A 17,180-nucleotide genomic window follows, 5' to 3' on the forward strand; every position below is an offset into this window, starting at 1 on the left:
GTTTATAATCGATTTCTATATGTATATATATACTATATGGCACAATAAATTTAAAAATGGAATGGACTTAGAGATAATTCAATATAAATAATAAACATCCAGATATATTGTATTTCGGATTGATTTTTTTTTCTTTGCTCAATCTGTAAATTTCCATGTTCGTTAAAAGGATTGAAAAAAAAATTTACATATTTACAAATATCTGTATTACGACTTCAAACTAAAATAATAGTCAAGAATTATAGGTAAATTCGATTTTCGTATTATATTATACAATACTATTTAATCGGTGAAATCGTTTAATAGTTTATAAAGATAATGCTGAATACGATTCGAAAAAGTGTATTTGTATAGAGTTAACGACGTTACGTTTCAGCAAATTTCATGAACTATTATGGTATTAAATTTGTCAAACAAGTGGTTCTCCACTACCAACAACGATCAATACTGCCGAGATAAGTGGACATGAATGCGAAAAAAATTATTTTTCTTCAAGAAGGTTGATTGGCCAAAAATCTTTACTATTCACTAATGTTATTACGAGATCGTCGTAGATTAAGTATCGACCAAATTATTATATTCGCAAACCACGAACATCTAAGTAAAAAACTAAAAAATAGGAAGTACTGGAATTATTAAAAAAAATCTTAGATATGTATGCGTCATTTCGAATAGCTTCCAAATGGTTCAAAATCTAGTAGCTTCGTTCAATTTCACTCTACAATGGCTCGTTTTATTCAGAAGACCATTTTCTACAGAAGCAATTTTCTTTTTTTCCAATAGTCGATTCAATATTGTCATTTGTTGAGTTGTGCGCTCAGATCGACTTTGTGTATACATCGGCAGCTTGTGTGCTACGAAGGTATGTTGCGCATGAACAGCAATCATGTACTGGGAATGGAATATCTTAACATTGATCATAATCAATACCTATGCAATATATAATAAAATTGATTATTTAATGATGCCAACATGATTAAAACAAACTGTTTCAATGATTTTATAGAAAATAGTCTTCTGCATAAAATGAACCATCGTAAAGTGAAATTGAAAGAATCTACTAGGATTTCAATGATTTTGAGGTGATTTACGGTGAAGCAGTTTTGATTTTTGTATTTTTCAAGAGATATTTGTAGCTCACAATATAATATTTTGATAAATACTTAATTTACGACCGTCTTGTAATAAAATGGATATTTTTTTTTAACCGATTTTCCGGCAACCAACCACCTTGAAGTATTTTTCTTTCTTTTTCAACTCAAGCTAGTATTAATATCATTTTGGGGTCGGTATTGCATGTGAGCAAATATGTGCGAAATCGGCACATGAGCAGTAATTGTCATGCATAGAAGAACTCTATGAAATAATTACTAGATTTTGTATTCAGCAATTTTCTCAATATCCTATTTAGTATCAAGATAGATAATAAATTACTAATTATGTTCGCGTGTGCTACATTATCTAAATAATACCACTATTCGATTTTCGTTTATTAATTATATTAACTTAAACTATAGTTGTTGCTAAACGTCAACGATGTCGTTGTCATAGTTGAAATCCGAGTCACGTAATAGCGAAATCCGACGCTGCTTGACGGCGGTGCTGTTCTCTTCAACCATTTTCCTCACTTCCCCGTCCTGTGATCAGAATAATTAAATTTAACGTTATTGTTTTTGACTCGCATAGTGAATTGAGAAATCTTTCCCTTTAGTTATCATCTCGGTTGAGTAAATACAATTGAAACTGGTTCATAAAAAATCAGTGAGAGTAAATCGGAATAACAAATCAGAATTTTTCTGAATTAATCCCTCGAAATACATTTGTGACTAATAATACACGCATACAAAAGAAAGTCTGTTGTCCGAGGGACCAGTCAACCATACCTACATGTTGAATCCAGTGTAAAAATTGCCTCATCACCCCCAGATCATGGGTTACATTGTGAATTTCTCTAAACATGGAACAACGTATCCTCGTACAATTATCTCAAAGCGATGTCAAAGGTCAAATTTTATTTACCTTGACGACGTCGAATATCATTTGTTTTGACAATGTTTGGGATAGCTGTGGTGGACTTGGCGGGATCACGGTTTTACATAGAGGTCTGGAAACTCGTAGGGTGGGGAGTGATACAAATAGTGTGACCACCGGTGACAAAGCGTAGTGCTCATTTCCGCCACTATGAGCAGTGCAACCTTGAGGTAAGCCAATCAAGTTAGAATGGGAAGAGCTCGCTTTGAAGGTTATCTGCAAACTAAACTAGTAGCCAAACGGAGAACTGATAGTTCGGGTCGCATTAATTATCACAATCCCCACCACTTAAAAATATAGCCGAGTTCCTGTATGTAAGACCACAGACCAGCTACGATACTCAACCTGGGAGTCGATTATGTAATTTTACCTTTCACATTTCCTAACAATCCAGCATTCTGATTGGTTGACTAAACTTTGCAAATCAATTAGAATACTTGAAAGGTGGGAAGTGTGGAAACTGAAATAACATGTCCCCCCCGAACATCAACCCCGATTGCTTGAATAAGGTACACGCATCGTTCCACATACGGAGAAACTTACAGTATATGGGGGTTTAGGGAAAAAAAAAAAAAAAACTTGTCCGGCAGACAACACACTTTTTCGTGTGGCTTGTAATCTTTCGTTCAAAAATTTGTAGCAAATTTTAACGATTTCTGTCTTATGTAATTCAAAAATTCATCGTTTGAATTCGTTATTGAAATGTAAAATATGTGGATAGTTAAAACTCGAAAGAAATTATATTTTTGTTACTGGTGCGAGTAATGATAGCGAAGTTTCTACGATTTACTCAGAAGGTGGATTTCCGTCAGTTTCTCAATTTGGCGAAAAAAAGTTCTAACAATGTTCAGTAAGTTCTAGAAAGTTTTTAGAAATATCTATGTTACGTGCCGCGTACCGCCACACGTCTTCCCTATCTATTGTGCCTACTTGCTAACTCTCTCAGATTTCTTATGGTAATGTTATTGTTTGTATCCAGCCTCACGCCACTCATTATCGGCCTTACTCAGCTAATTCCATTCGCGTGTGCTCTAGATTCTCGCGTCCATCCTGCACTCTTAAGGGAGCTTTCCAGTGTGAAATTTTCAAAAAATCGATTTTTTTTTTTTTGCTTTATCGAATAGTATACACTTTTCCGAATATTCCCTGAAATTTTCATGCCGAAATTCAGATTATTTCGGTTACTGTACAGCATTTTTTGGAAGAAGGCAAGGGAGCGCTACAGCTGCCGCGTCGGCCGTCTGCCCGTGCGACTGTTATTTCTATTGTCTCGTTCCTACCTGCACGTACATGAACTTGGCTCGCCAATTGTCGAAAATGTGAATTCGGACTATTGCATAATTTGCCGTTAAGTAGCCGTAAATTAGTCGCGCGACTTATTTTTTTGTCGCACTCAATTTTCAAAAAAAAAGCGGATGGCGTGCTAAATTCTTGAAAATCAATCAATCACTGTGTGTGGCAACTAGCCCCAAAGCACGTATTCTGCGGCAAGCAGATAGTAGAAATCGCTACGCAGTGTGCTGTGTGCACCTTCAATGAAGGTTACGACCCAATTTTAAAAATTTTGAAGACGATGGGATGCACGATAGGGCCGAGCGCCGCACATTTCGCCGCTAAGTACAAGAATGCGCGCATCATCCAAGCAAACCGCCAGGCGTCCCTAGATAGCAAAGAGGCGAGGACAGCTCGTCGGACTGAACAATCCATTGAGCACGATCTTTTCGAAGAAGCAGAAGGGATATTGTATGGACCTGGCATCGCTGATTGACCGTAAGTAAACGATTTACCTAAAATTTCCTCACTTGAAACTTTGAACGCGTTTTTCTCGAAACAGCATTTTTCAAAACGGTGTCCAACTTGGAGGGCAGAGTTTTAAAGCTATCGAGTTGAATTTTTTACACAATATTCTTAACGTCATTGTTTATCGTGCTATGGAAGCTTTTTTTTTTTTTTTGACATCTTCCTATTTTTTTGTAAAAAAAACTGCCAAAAAAAATGCTAAAATCGATACTTTTTGTTCAAACCGGCGCCATTTTTGCAAAAAAAAAAAAAAGAAAAAAGCCTCCATAGCACGAAAGCCAATTATATACCGATCAATAATCTTTTTGTGTTTTTTGTTTCAGATCAAAATTGTGACCCCCAACGTGGACACCACATCCAAGTGCATTTTCTGCAACAATTGTTTCATCATTTTTATAGATATTAATTAATAAATAAATCGATCTTTAAAAAATTGTTTTGTATTCTTCAATACCCAATTAATATACAAAAAAAAAAACCAGACCTATTAGATTATTTTTTCTTTAAAAAAAAAAATCGCGAAAAACAGCGATTTTTCGGGCTGTCACACTGGAAAGCTCCCTTAATTTACTCGTATTCCGACTTTCGTCGACTACTCTTCTTACTTTTAAACAAAACGCGACTCAAGACACGCCTGATCTTTTATTGATTTTTAATTACAAACAATAAACCATTCAATATCCTGAAACTAAAACTACATTCGTCGAACAGTATCATTCAATGAGTATCCTGCAAGAGCCCTCACCGAACCCAGAGCATACCAAATTATAACCATCCTTCGTGTGTATCGATACTTTAACCGGGAAAGAACCCAAATAAATTCAAACATTCGTAGCAGATGTAGCTTCTCAGTAAGTAAAAAATTAACTTCGGTAGATTTATGGTACACCAAGATTATTTCTTGGAATTATAGAAAAATTTTTAAAATTCTAGCTCTACTTAAAATATTTTTACGCAACTAAGCTCAGATTTTTTTTAGGTACATTTGACAAAAATCTATTTCAAGTCTTCTCTAAACTTAATTTTATATAACACGGTACCGTTATAAAAAGGGGTAGAAATACTTGAAAACGGATTTATTTAGATTCAATCGTGGAGCTGATGGCTCCGAGCTTAAAAAAAACGTAGAAAATCTGATCAAATTTATGCAGCTTCATCTCCGCGTATATGTTGAGAATCCTCAGTCAGCCAGCAAGATTCTGGGACACGTGGCTGTGGTCACCTAGTACAAAATAATAACGAATCGGAAGAGGTAACCGAAACGTGCTTATAAGGGAACACCAACATCGATGCCAGTCGTGAAGATTATATGGGTTGAGATTAACGGAAAATATGATTTTTACTCGTATGATGGACCGTAACCTTCCACATTTCTTAGAGACGTCATCATTCAAGATAATGAGGAATCAGGTAAATAATAATAATAATAATTTTTGAAAATTGACTTCAGATTCGTAATTAGAATCAGAGATCCCTAAACCCTAAAGAGCAAGTTTTTGTGCAGAATTATATAATGTCTATTTTTGTCCGCCATATTTGATTAATTCTTATGAGTTTCCTATACCTAAACTCATATTTGTAATTAGAAACCCCTAAAACCCCTGAGATAAAATTTGTGGGCAGGATCGTGTAATTTTGATTTTTCGTCCGCCATATTGAATTCGCCATTTTGTAGTCTTTCAAAACTGACGTCAGATTCGTAATCAGCGACCGCAAAAACTCTGGGATCATGGTTTTTGCGCCAAATAACGTTTTTCAATGATTTCATCCACCGTCTTGAATCCGCCATTTTTAATTTTCAAAATTTCCATAATTTTCGAAATTCAAACACTGAATCAAGGTTATATCCAAAGTTGAACCCAAGATACAACAATTAGCTCGAGAAATCAAGCAAGAAACCATTATTTGATTTTTACGTAAAATTTCACCCTTTTCGAGTCGCTATTTTGCAAACAATTGATAAAAAAAAAAAATTCTTAACCAATAGGTTTTTAAAGTACAGATAAAAATTCCACGATTTTTGCAGAAAAGAGTCTGATTTGAGTATTATAAAGGTTCTATATAAATAGTTTTTCAAAATAACTACACCGAAATTTCGCTGTTTTTATTTTTTTAATTGTAAATTTTCCATAAAAAATCTAATTTTCATGGCTTCTAACCTCGATATTCTGAAAGGGTACCCTTGAAATAGTCGGGTACCAATTTTTATTAAAATCCCATTGTCCTAGCGTTGTTGGCAATCGGTCAAACATGACTCTATGAAAAATGTCATTTCGGGCGTTAATGGGTTAAGCTGCGTGCATGTTTTCAGATTCGATCAATTTTTTTACGGCTCGGTGCCACTAACTCCTGGACTAATTTTCAATAGAGAACGAAGTTTCGGAAGAATATGAGTTCGCTCCAGAAGTTCTATAGAAATTTTCTAATTTCACAGACGTTATCTGATCGACCGTAGTAGCGTATCACGTAGCGTCCGCGACTGTGGATCGGGAGGACTCGAGTTAAAATCCCCAGTGTGCAGATGAGGATCTAAGCTCCAGCTCGCAAAAACTGTAAGATGAGTCACATCGTTCAAGCGCCAAATCGGCAAGCTGAGGTTGGAACTTGGACCGGCTACACCTGTGCTAAGAAGGCTACAGATCAGGAGACCAAACTCCTATCCAAGCCCGTAGTTTGAGGTGGGCTAATATATGGCAGCCGCTTGGCGGCGCTGCTAAGCGTAGTATACTTGCGCAATCCGATAGTGCGCATCTCTACATTCATCTGTTTTAAGGTAGGGAGAGAGAATCGAATTATTTTGATTTGATTGCGCAGTATTACATTGTGCCAGTATTCTCATCGACATAGGTATAGTATGGACTACGCTTAGGCCAATAGAATACGGCCAGCTGGTAGAAAGAAATAGCCACTGGTGGCGGTCAATTTCCGTCTCTTTCTAATCAGAAGCGTAGCCATATGATAGAGAGAGAAAGCAATTGACCTACACTTCGTTCCCTCTGTCTAAATCTAGCAGACACTTTTCGAAGGACTTCATGTTGGGATTGCATAGTCCATACTATATGTCCATGAGTATTCTACGGTTAGCAGCGCTGCCACGCGGATGCCATACACCACGGTCTTACATACAGGTCTTGCAGCGAACGTGGTGGGGTGTGGTCAGTTCACGTCCGAAAGAAAAGTACAACTTATGGCCACAAGAGCGGCGCTACGAGTTATTCATAAGCTTACTATTATTATTTGGCGAAACCCTAACCAAACTTTTTGATACTCATACACAGATAACCTTACGTGCAATGTCACTCATTTGTCTATGAATAACTGACAGCGCCACGTAGTGGCCAGTAGTGGAAAAAAAAATTTGGACAATAACGCGGCTACCCCCACCACTCAAATTTCAGTTCGTTGCAAGGCCTGTATGTAAGACCGTACCATACACACGCCTACCCCCACCACCCGAATTCAGTCTCCTGGTCTTTAGTCTTCTTGACCTGCACAAGGTTTTTTATAGATTTCTGTGTCTCTTGTGAGCAACCACATAATAGAAGTTATTAATCCATCCCCTTCCTTGCCCCGCACAATCCTAACGGCTCACAGGGACATAACTGCACTATCGGGCATGGTGGGTGTGGGTGATTATTGTTACTGTTATTACAATAATTCGCAGTTTTCTCGAAATAATACATCATTCTTTTAATCTTTTCAAAACAGTCTAAAACGTAATTCTTGAGAATTTTCGAAAAAAAAAGTTATCAAAAATATCAGCAATAAATGACCCCGATACTCATAGCGATTATACGAACAGGTTGAAAATTTAGACATGTTAAAACGTAAACTGTACACGTGAGGATAGTGATTCTGAAACGGTTAATTTTTTAGACAACTCGGTTACATTGGCAATGCAGATTCGGCCCCACTGATTATTCGGCTTGTGCTGATTAGAAGTCCCGAAAATCGACACAAGCGCTGCAATACTTGTTATGTGAGTGATAGCCTATCAGAAACTGATTTAATCACATGGTTCTGTCACTTTAACCAATGACATACACAGTGAACCACGTGATTCATTAGTTTCATTGAGGCTATTGAAGCGTTGGTGTCGATTTCATGTGCTTCTAATCGATTCAGGTCAAGGACGCTAGTCAGTCAACGAATTAGTATAGAGATCAGTGTTCAGCCCGTAGCGACTGATCGGCCAACGTAACCAACTTGTCCAAATTAGGTGTTTCAGAATTACTATCTCCATGTGTACACTAAATTAGTTTCAGCAAACATTCAGCTGTGTAATATACATGAAAATTAATGTTAATATAAATAAACTGAAACGAAAAATACCTGAACATCTTGTTGGTCAACTGAACGTCGAAGCACTGATCGCCATGCAGCAGGCACTAAATGTTCTAAAAGCATATTTACAAAAAAAAAACTAATGAATATGCGAAGTTTATCATGCAAATATGCGAAATTATATCATAAAAATTACAAAAAATATGGATGTATTCAATTTGTAATATTAGAGTAAAACGAACTATACATATATTCATATTCACGTTTAAAAAATCAATTGTAATAACCAGATTTTACTATCAATTGCGTAATTAAAAAGAATTTTTTCTTATCATTTTACAAACTGAAATGCTAGTCATTTCAATGTATTAGCAAGATGCGTGCAAGCATTTAAAATCTTGAACGATTTTTCAATCTATAGTAGGTATGTTGGAAGAATCTACTGTGTTGCATATCGGTGAGGAATATAAAGAAAATAAACATTGTGCGTAATTGAATAATAATTTTGAGGTACATGGGTTGACCCAACCATTGACTTTTTGCATATTCTTGGTAAATTTTTAGAATATTTCGTATGTTTCAATGTATGAGTTATTACAATTGTGAGTTATGATGTGAATACAATTGTAGACTTACACGGAAATCACGCGAGGTGTCCCCTTCGCATTTGAATAAAACTTTGCAGGATCCGTGGATTAAAATATTAGACACACAACGCATGTAGGTTTACTTTTCTTTTTTTTTTTTGCTGGTCCCATCTCTCAGGGGTAAAATTCAGTTTCAAAAAGATGCAGTAATTTGGTTTTTCGATTATAGCTCATAAATGGTGCAAGGTAAGAAGTTTCTATGGCAAAATCATTGCACATTTTGCGTACTTTACTTCTAATATGAGAACTATGCTTATTTTAAAAAATTGCTGATTATTTATTCAAAAAATTAGTATTTTAAAACATATCTGGGCGTGTTTTCATTCGTTTCGAGTGTTGACTTTGTAGGTATCTAGAGTATGGAGAAGCTGCCATGTTGTAGTTTTCGGTTTTACCGGTATGTGACAATTCAGGGCTGGAAGCTACGATCAAGTTTTTAGCTAGGGTTGCTGCATAAATGTGTAATGCATTTTATGATATTTGCCTAGATATTTCATATCCCTATGGAGAATCGCATTCCAGTTGAATATTTGTAAATAAAAATCCTAAGATGGGAAAGAGCTCTTTCAAAAAGGACAAGTATTTTATTGTTTGAGCATAATTTTTCGAGAGGGTGGGATGAAAATGAAGTGTTGACTGCAAAATTATTTGTTTTTTCGCGTATATGTATTATATATTTGCGATGAAGAAACTTGAAAACATACAGTAATTTAAACGTTACATATGTCCTTCAAAAGTAAATTTTAAAATGCATATCTACCAATGTTTCGGATCGATAAAAACTTCTGTTAGTAAAAAAATGTAAACTCTGAATAATGACAAAACTTTTCGATAATGTTGTGGTAACCTTGGTCAACATAGGGGGGTATCAGGGTGCCGATATTTTTTTATAGTACTAACCAAATACAGCAAAATTAAATACATACTAGGCCTCCGTTATTTTAGTTGTTTTGGAATTTTTTCGATTGCATCCAAAAAATATGTTTATATTACAGAAAATTAATCTCCTGCGATCATGAAATTTTTCGGTTAATACTAACACGTGCCAGGAGGCGATTGAAATTTTGAATGTAAAATACATTAAAATTTTCGAAGTTTTTGAATTATTTCTTTTCTATAAATTAATATGAATTGCAAAAATCAATTTGATACTTGAGAACAATGTTTGTATTTCCAACTAAATATAGGAACAGAATAATGTGGAATGAGCGCACGTATTCCGTAGATAACGACACTCAATGGAACTGTAAAAATTATGGTTTTGTGAAATGAAAGAGTTTTGAGATTCAACGTACTTTTTTTTCTTTTGTTTCTATTTTCAAGAAAAATAATTATTTATTTATTTACAAAATATATGTGGGGCATTCCACGCCAATTCGACCTGGGTTTTACCCTTGACCTCTCAGATTTGACGTGCGATTTTTTCTATGACTCTTCTCACTTTGAAAGGTACTCTGCTTTTTTTTTCTTTTCGACTCAATTTGAATTTTCTACAATTTTTAGAAACGATTTTATAGATCTGTTACGGAGTGGTTGAGGGTGGTCACGATGAGCGGCTATCGATGACCGCATCCACACCCAGCCGTGATGTTATTACGGCCTATTTCAGGTTCGTAACCCGTCGACTACACGCACGTACGAAGAATCAGGGGAAATGGGGGGAAGTTACATTGAGGAGATGAATGTTTGTGTGGACGATTGACTTATTCTTAAAGACATGGAGAGTGCAACGAAACGTAAGGGAGGAATAAGGAAGAGAGTTCTTTTTGGTGTTGTCAGAATGAATGAGGACTTGAGAGCGAGTCTATGGGGAGAAGGAGTGTGAAGTACTGGCTAGCTGCAGTGCTGGGGCAGGGGGAGGGGGAGCATTCTGCAGACGCGTTATGGGAACAGAGACAACGAAGTAATAAGAAGAGGAAACGGGGTATAAGGTAGCAGTAGGAATGTGGGAAAAGAATCTAAGGTCTGGAGGACGTAACAGATCGACCAAAATTAAAAATTTTTTAAGTTCTGAAAAATCCTGCGTCAAAAATCAAAATTTTTAAGCTAGGAGCTGGAGTGGGCCGACTTATTCTTCTTATTGTTTTCAAGCTTTTTTCGAAAAAAACGTTAAAAAAATTGGAAGCGAAAGGTATTTTACTATGGATGGTTGCTGAAACAATTTTATATGTCACCCGGAATTTATGAAAATTTTTTCAGATTTTTCGGAACAATTTTACCCCTTGCAATTTTTTTTTTATCGGCAAAATAAAGAAAATCTCTTACAAAAAATCTAGACTTGCAAGAAAAATATTTACTTCTATATATAAACATACTAGGGGGGGCTTCGTCCCTCTCCGCGCTTCGCGCACCAACCGCCATAGCGGTTCGGGCAAGTTCGGGTCAGTTCGGAATAGGTTTGGTTAAGTTCGGTATGTGTAGTGTGTAGGTTAGGTTCGGGTATTTCCGGATAGATTCGGGCAAGTTCGGGTAACTTCGACTTAGTTTGAGATTCTTGACACGGCAGCGGCGGCGGAGGCGGCGATATCTTTATATCACGGTCTTACATACAGGTCTTGCGACTCAGAGTTTCGACGTGGGCCTCTTAACGTGTCAAGCTGCTAGCGTCGCTGCGATCGAGGGATGCCCGGTGCGACAAAGATGACGATAGTCGCGCTCGCGCGTCACATGGGCGTGGAATCCTAACCCATAAATTTTATTTACATATTATCAAACATTGTAGGTTATGTTGATGCATCCCTCGATCGCAGCTCCATCTGGATTTTTCTTCAACAGAGGAGCCACTCTCTACCATTGGAATTCTATTGAGTCGCAAGACCTGTATGTAAGACCGTGCTTTATATAATATAGAACGATATATAAGTATAGTACGCGAACAATTTAATGATTTTACTGCATACTAAACCCTTTTGTCTAACGTGTACCGTTCATGAACTATAACTGAAAAATCAAAAGAAACAAATTTTTCAATAAATTTCACCCCATACAAATCAATTTCCGCGTAAAAAAAAAATCATATGTGGAATGTTTTGAACTACTTCAGAACTCTGAAATATTTAATCAAAATCGGAGGACACTTCGCACGGTGTCCTTGTAAGTGCTAAAAAGCGTTAGATCAAAAAGCAACATCGTCGGCAGCAAAAAAAAAATTAGAAATTTCTCTTTCACCATACGTTACATCTATTAATTGCGAAATTAATCAGTAAAGATGAATAAACGGAGTTATACAGTAAGTGTTGGAAACAACACAGGTAAAGCTTGAAAAAAAAAATAATGAGGTAAAATAAGCAAAAAACTACATGCATACTTTGACGAGTAAAACTCTATACGTGTAATTCTCGATCAAGTCAAAAGGGTACAAAATTTCGAACTTTAGACGTCACTCAAAGATGATTTTGAGGTCAATTTTTTCCAAGATAATTTCAAACATTTCAGAGCATTTCAGAGAGAGCCCCAGTCTAGGGAGAGATAAATTGTTCTTGATGTGTTTAAAATTTTTTTAATGCGGACCTTCTGAAATTACACAGACTAATGCATACCGAATTTCTAAATGTGTCGGTTATTTTGATTTTCGTCGGTTTTGACTATCACTTTCATTCATGGCGTTGCATTGGGTAAAAAAAAATAACAAATGAATAAATTTAATTAACATAACTTTGGAATTATTTTGGTTACTTTTCAATGTCCCTCAAATTTAGTGCCACCGATTACAATTATACCCGTTATAAAAAAAATAACTGGAAAATACGTGGAAATTCGGTAAGTCATAGTTAATTCTAATTCAGAAGGTCTTGAATAAGAAATTGATAATAAGTCGAAAAAATTTCGTTTCATTATGGATCAGGGTTTCAAATTTTCATCTAATCTATGAAAACGCGAAAAGTTTTCAAAATCGAAGATGGAATATTGTAGGAACCTCGAATTTTGCGTTAGGGGCCGTCCATTAACATTGTGATGATGTGTAGTAATCACTACATGGTCACTGAGTCGTCACTCAGTTAAGAATAAAAGTTTGCTAAATCATGTCAAATCATTACAATTACTTGTAAATTATATGTGATTTTCTGGACCTAAGAAAAGTTGCATTCTCTACATAACCTCAACATGCCGCGTTTGGCGGCTGAAGCTTGGGGTGGCCAGCCTGCAGAAGAAGGCGTCAAAGGTCGCACATGCGTAGCCAATAGATCAACTTGCTAACTGTCACTACTTCCTCTCGGTACACAGAGTAATTTTTTTCAATCGTCCCAAATCGATATCAAGGAACGGGTTGAGAAACGAAGAAAAGTTAAAGGCATGCTTTCTCCGAAATGGCAATAGTAAGTTTTCATAAAGAATGCAATTTCTTTGTTTCTGCGTCAAATGGAATTGGAGTGTTTTTGTTGAGAATTGAATACAAAATCGCGCTGTTAAGCCCTTTTTTAAGTAGTGCGATACGTGAACTTACATATTTGGATATATCACGTCAACGTCGAAATCAATGAAATCACCTCCCATACACATACAAAGTCTTTGGGATTCAAGGGGGTAAAGAATTTGGCCGTATTAAGTTTGTTGCAAGTAGTGCCGTCAACTACACATAAAAGGCAACTTAGTTTTTGTAAAATAGAATGGTATATTTTTTCCACTGAATCTGAAAGTGCATCAAAAAGTATCGGTGTATGTATGGCCTATACTTGGTGTGTTATAGTGAATTCCAGAAAAAAACGGTTACGATGTTTCAATAAATAGGAAATAAAATGAAGAAAATTCTATTTACCCTTTACCTGATCATTGCGATCTTATATAAAATAATCTGATTCTTTTCAGTACTTGAATCCAAGGGTATTCGAGTTTTTCTATCATACCGATGAGTTACTCTTACTTTGTGAGGAACCCTATTCACACCACTTTGTTCGGCTCATATCATCTCAGCCTATCGAGTTTATGTCACATGCATACCAGTACTTATTGAAGCACAATTTGATACACTTTCGGATTCTAGGAGAAAAAATATATCATTCCGTCTAAAGAAAACCAAGTCAACACTCAGCTGTTAACACCTTCACTTGCAACAAAAGTGACATGACCAAATTCTTTTTCTTTTTTGACCCTAAAGATTTGGTGTTCAACGTTTTAGTTGTATCTTGCCTTGTCTCTGGAACATCAGCCTGGTGATTCAAAGGTGGGTGTTTTTTTTTATATACATATGTGAATTATAAAAGTAATTATTAATTAACTCTTTTTGACCCAACCACCAATTACAAACGTACTGTGTGATTTTAGTTTTAGTACTTTTGTTACACGTTGTTTACACACGTTATTTACATACGTTATTTACAATTAATTTTTAAAAACCGACTCTTCACTATAATAATTTGGAAATAATAGTCAAGTGAATTTCAGAGGTCTAAAATATGGAATCTATTCAGTTTTAGTGAGAATCACTCATACAACAATTTTCTGAAAGTAAGAGCTTGACTAGCAGTGATTCGATTTCACTATAAAATTTCAGTAAATGTGATGCATAGTATTAATTCATACAACTGGCATAATTATCATGTACTTACCTTCTTCTTTTTTGTCTGTCTGTACTTTATTCAGACTAGCCGCAAGCTCTCTTACAGATCTTTTTTCTGTACTCGTGTTGCTCAACGAACTAGCTGTGCTGCTACCAGACAGAGTTGGTGGAAGAGATGCTGGCCCACTGAGACTGCTGTCAATTGATTCATCTAATGCATCTCCCGAATCCGGTGTGTTTCCAGCTGACGTATTAGGACTAGATCCGTCGCTTAGTAAGTTGAATTCCCCTGAAACATAGTTTCAAGATATGTTACATCATGCAACATTTATGTAACATGCTTCATTTGTAGTATACCAACAGGAAACGGTGAAATTTAGCAAGGTAAGTGACCAACTGCACATGTGCAAAATAATTCAACTCTATTAATCGATGAGATCATGGATCAGCAATGTCGAGATTTACCCAGATCTTTATGACTACGATGAATTTTTGAAATTAAGAAAGAAAAGAAAAAATGTACTCGAAGCAAGAAAATACGTACAATTCCCTTCCCTTCTTCTCTTGTTTCTCTGATAACAGAGGAAATATGAAAAAAGATCGAGTACGAGTAAAGTATAATAATGAAATCTTTCCAAAAGCGAATTGACTAGCAGTATAAGTAAACGTTAATCGACAGTAATATAGTACTAGTAAATAACGATAAGCAACAGCAACATGGCAGTAACGAAATGGAACATTAGTTTAATTAAAATGCATCAGAATATCAGAAGTACGTAAACAAATTATGAGGAACTTGATTTCACAATATACCATTGTTACAAGCGTGAAATTTATGAGACAAATCAATTAATTAACGATTTTTTACTCGATAGCTGCGACATATCCTATGTAAAACCATGTTTTACCTGATTTTCTGTCAGTTGCCATGCTCCATGGTCTCGGTTTTGGGGCTGTCGGTGGAGCTGGTTTCATTTTGATCTGATATCCACATTTTGCGAGATCGCCAGTAGATGAACCTTCACCTCTATTAATTGGCCTGAGAATAGGAGACTTTGATATTTCAGCATCTAAACTTTTTGGCCCACTGCCGTTTGTCGGACTCCGCAAGTCAAACCCAGTTGAACGCAACTTTACCGAAGATATACACGGACTGACTGGTTTAACATCAACTGTTATTCGCTTGTTGATATTTTTCTTTCCGTCGACTTCGATAACGTTCGATGTTGCAGATGCAGTTGTAACATTCTTTATTGCATCTTTTTGGGCTGATGTGCCAACGTTACTCAAAGGTAAATTTCGTTTCCCATTTTCAGACATGGGATCTTTTGAAACATGCAGAACATTGTTGATGCTTCTTTTAACATTGTCAATAAATCCTTCTTTAAAGCTACCAGTTGTTCCCGAGTGTATTATGCTGTTCGTTTCATCTTTTGTACAGCCCGAATTGGCTATTGGCAAAGTACTCCTTTTTGAAATGTCGACCAAGCCGTCTTTGATGCTCTCGCTACTAATGTCTTTTTTTATCCCATCTGTTTCGTGACTTTGTGCACTCTCTGTTGTGTTTCGCCGAGCAAGAGGAGACGAAGTCAGCGGCGAATCCCCTTGAGATCTTCGACCAATCAGTGGAGAAAATTTCTCCAAATTGTCGGTAGATCTTGATCTTGGCGTTGGTTCAAGCAAAGTCTTGAGCATTGGAGAACTTCGGCCTTGCTTCTTATCACCATCAACTTTGATATCAGATGCTACACCTTTGTGGCTTGTTAAAGAAAGGTTGGGACTTCCATCGGTTGGAAATGTGTGTAACGAACTGGAATCAGCATAAAATTATACATTATTAGCCTAATGCATCATGTTTCAGACAGAAAATGTCAGTTCTGGAATGTGATGAACCACACATGAAGAACGTCGCTGACCTTCAAGATAGTTATGGATGACCGGACTCCACCGTCTGAAACATATCTACCTGTTTTTTACACCAGAGATGGTGGACACGAGCCAAACATCCCTATTGTGTACCGAAAATGATTCTGAGCAAATTCGAACACAAGTTAACCTGTTAACTTTTAATCATTGTGGACGGTTAACCCCTGGCGGATTCCGTTCCACTGGAATTGTATTGATGTTACATTGAGATTTCACTTCAATTACACTTATAATAAAATAAAATAAAAATGGTGAGTCTTGAACTCGGGCCACCAGCGTGATAGTTACCAACCTTACCCACTACACCACGCTTGCTTGCTCGCTAGATCATGAATGTCAAAGGTATATGTAGTGCAAAAGGGAATCTCCCGAAAATGTTTTCTAGAGGCAAGGCCTTTTGAACAAAATACCGTTAGCCTAGTACTCGGAAAGGTCCCCCTTCAATATACCTCAGACTGCCAAACCGCCTTTTTAGTCAATTTCGTAAGTATGGGACCTATAATTTGGAGATAGCCAGTGGATAAAATTAGTGATATTTTAGTGATACCAGACTGGATTTTCCGACTGTAATTTATATAAAACCGCAGTGGAAAAATTTTACAACTACACCAAATAATTCAGTGGAATTTAAGTGATTTACTGGAATATCATTCTAATATCACTGATTTCAGAATCCACTAAAAAAAAAAAAAACACTCTAATAACACGGTGGGACCATTTCCACCAGGGACCCGTCCTGACTAGCGAACCGGCTAGGGTCTATTTAACCAGGTTAATCATCCTAATCAATAAAACCGGTTGAATTGTACAACCTTAATATCAACCACCAATATCGGATAGATAACAACAGAATTTAATTATTGTGAACATTCTGATTATAAACCCTGTCCTCAAATTTTGTATATACCAGCTTGTGTTATTTGAATTTTCTCAGCATCATTACTTATTTTTTAAGTTTTGCAAACTTTTCATCTAGCCGGTAGAGCCCGTTCATC

General features: G+C 36.3%; 1 protein-coding gene across 2 annotated transcripts in view; it reads right to left on the reverse strand.

Moving 5' to 3' along the window:
• Positions 1 to 490: 490 nt before the first annotated feature.
• LOC124175818 (F-actin-uncapping protein LRRC16A) overlaps positions 491 to 17,180 on the reverse strand; it is an 83,328-nt gene continuing 66,638 nt past the window's right edge. Inside the window, exons 22-25 of one of the 2 annotated variants that reach the window (XM_046556384.1) lie at positions 15,168 to 16,069; positions 14,309 to 14,548; positions 8,164 to 8,228; positions 491 to 1,637 (exon numbers count right to left, since the gene is read on the reverse strand). In XM_046556384.1, the coding sequence (XP_046412340.1) occupies positions 1,524 to 1,637; positions 8,164 to 8,228; positions 14,309 to 14,548; positions 15,168 to 16,069 (1,321 nt within the window). In that variant the 3' untranslated portion in view covers positions 491 to 1,523. The remainder of the gene's footprint in view (positions 1,638 to 8,163; positions 8,229 to 14,308; positions 14,549 to 15,167; positions 16,070 to 17,180) is intronic. The other variant, XM_046556385.1, reaches the window with a different exon arrangement.

The sequence above is a fragment of the Neodiprion fabricii genome, chromosome 2, assembly GCF_021155785.1.
Source record: "Neodiprion fabricii isolate iyNeoFabr1 chromosome 2, iyNeoFabr1.1, whole genome shotgun sequence".
Taxonomy (NCBI): domain Eukaryota; kingdom Metazoa; phylum Arthropoda; class Insecta; order Hymenoptera; family Diprionidae; genus Neodiprion; species Neodiprion fabricii.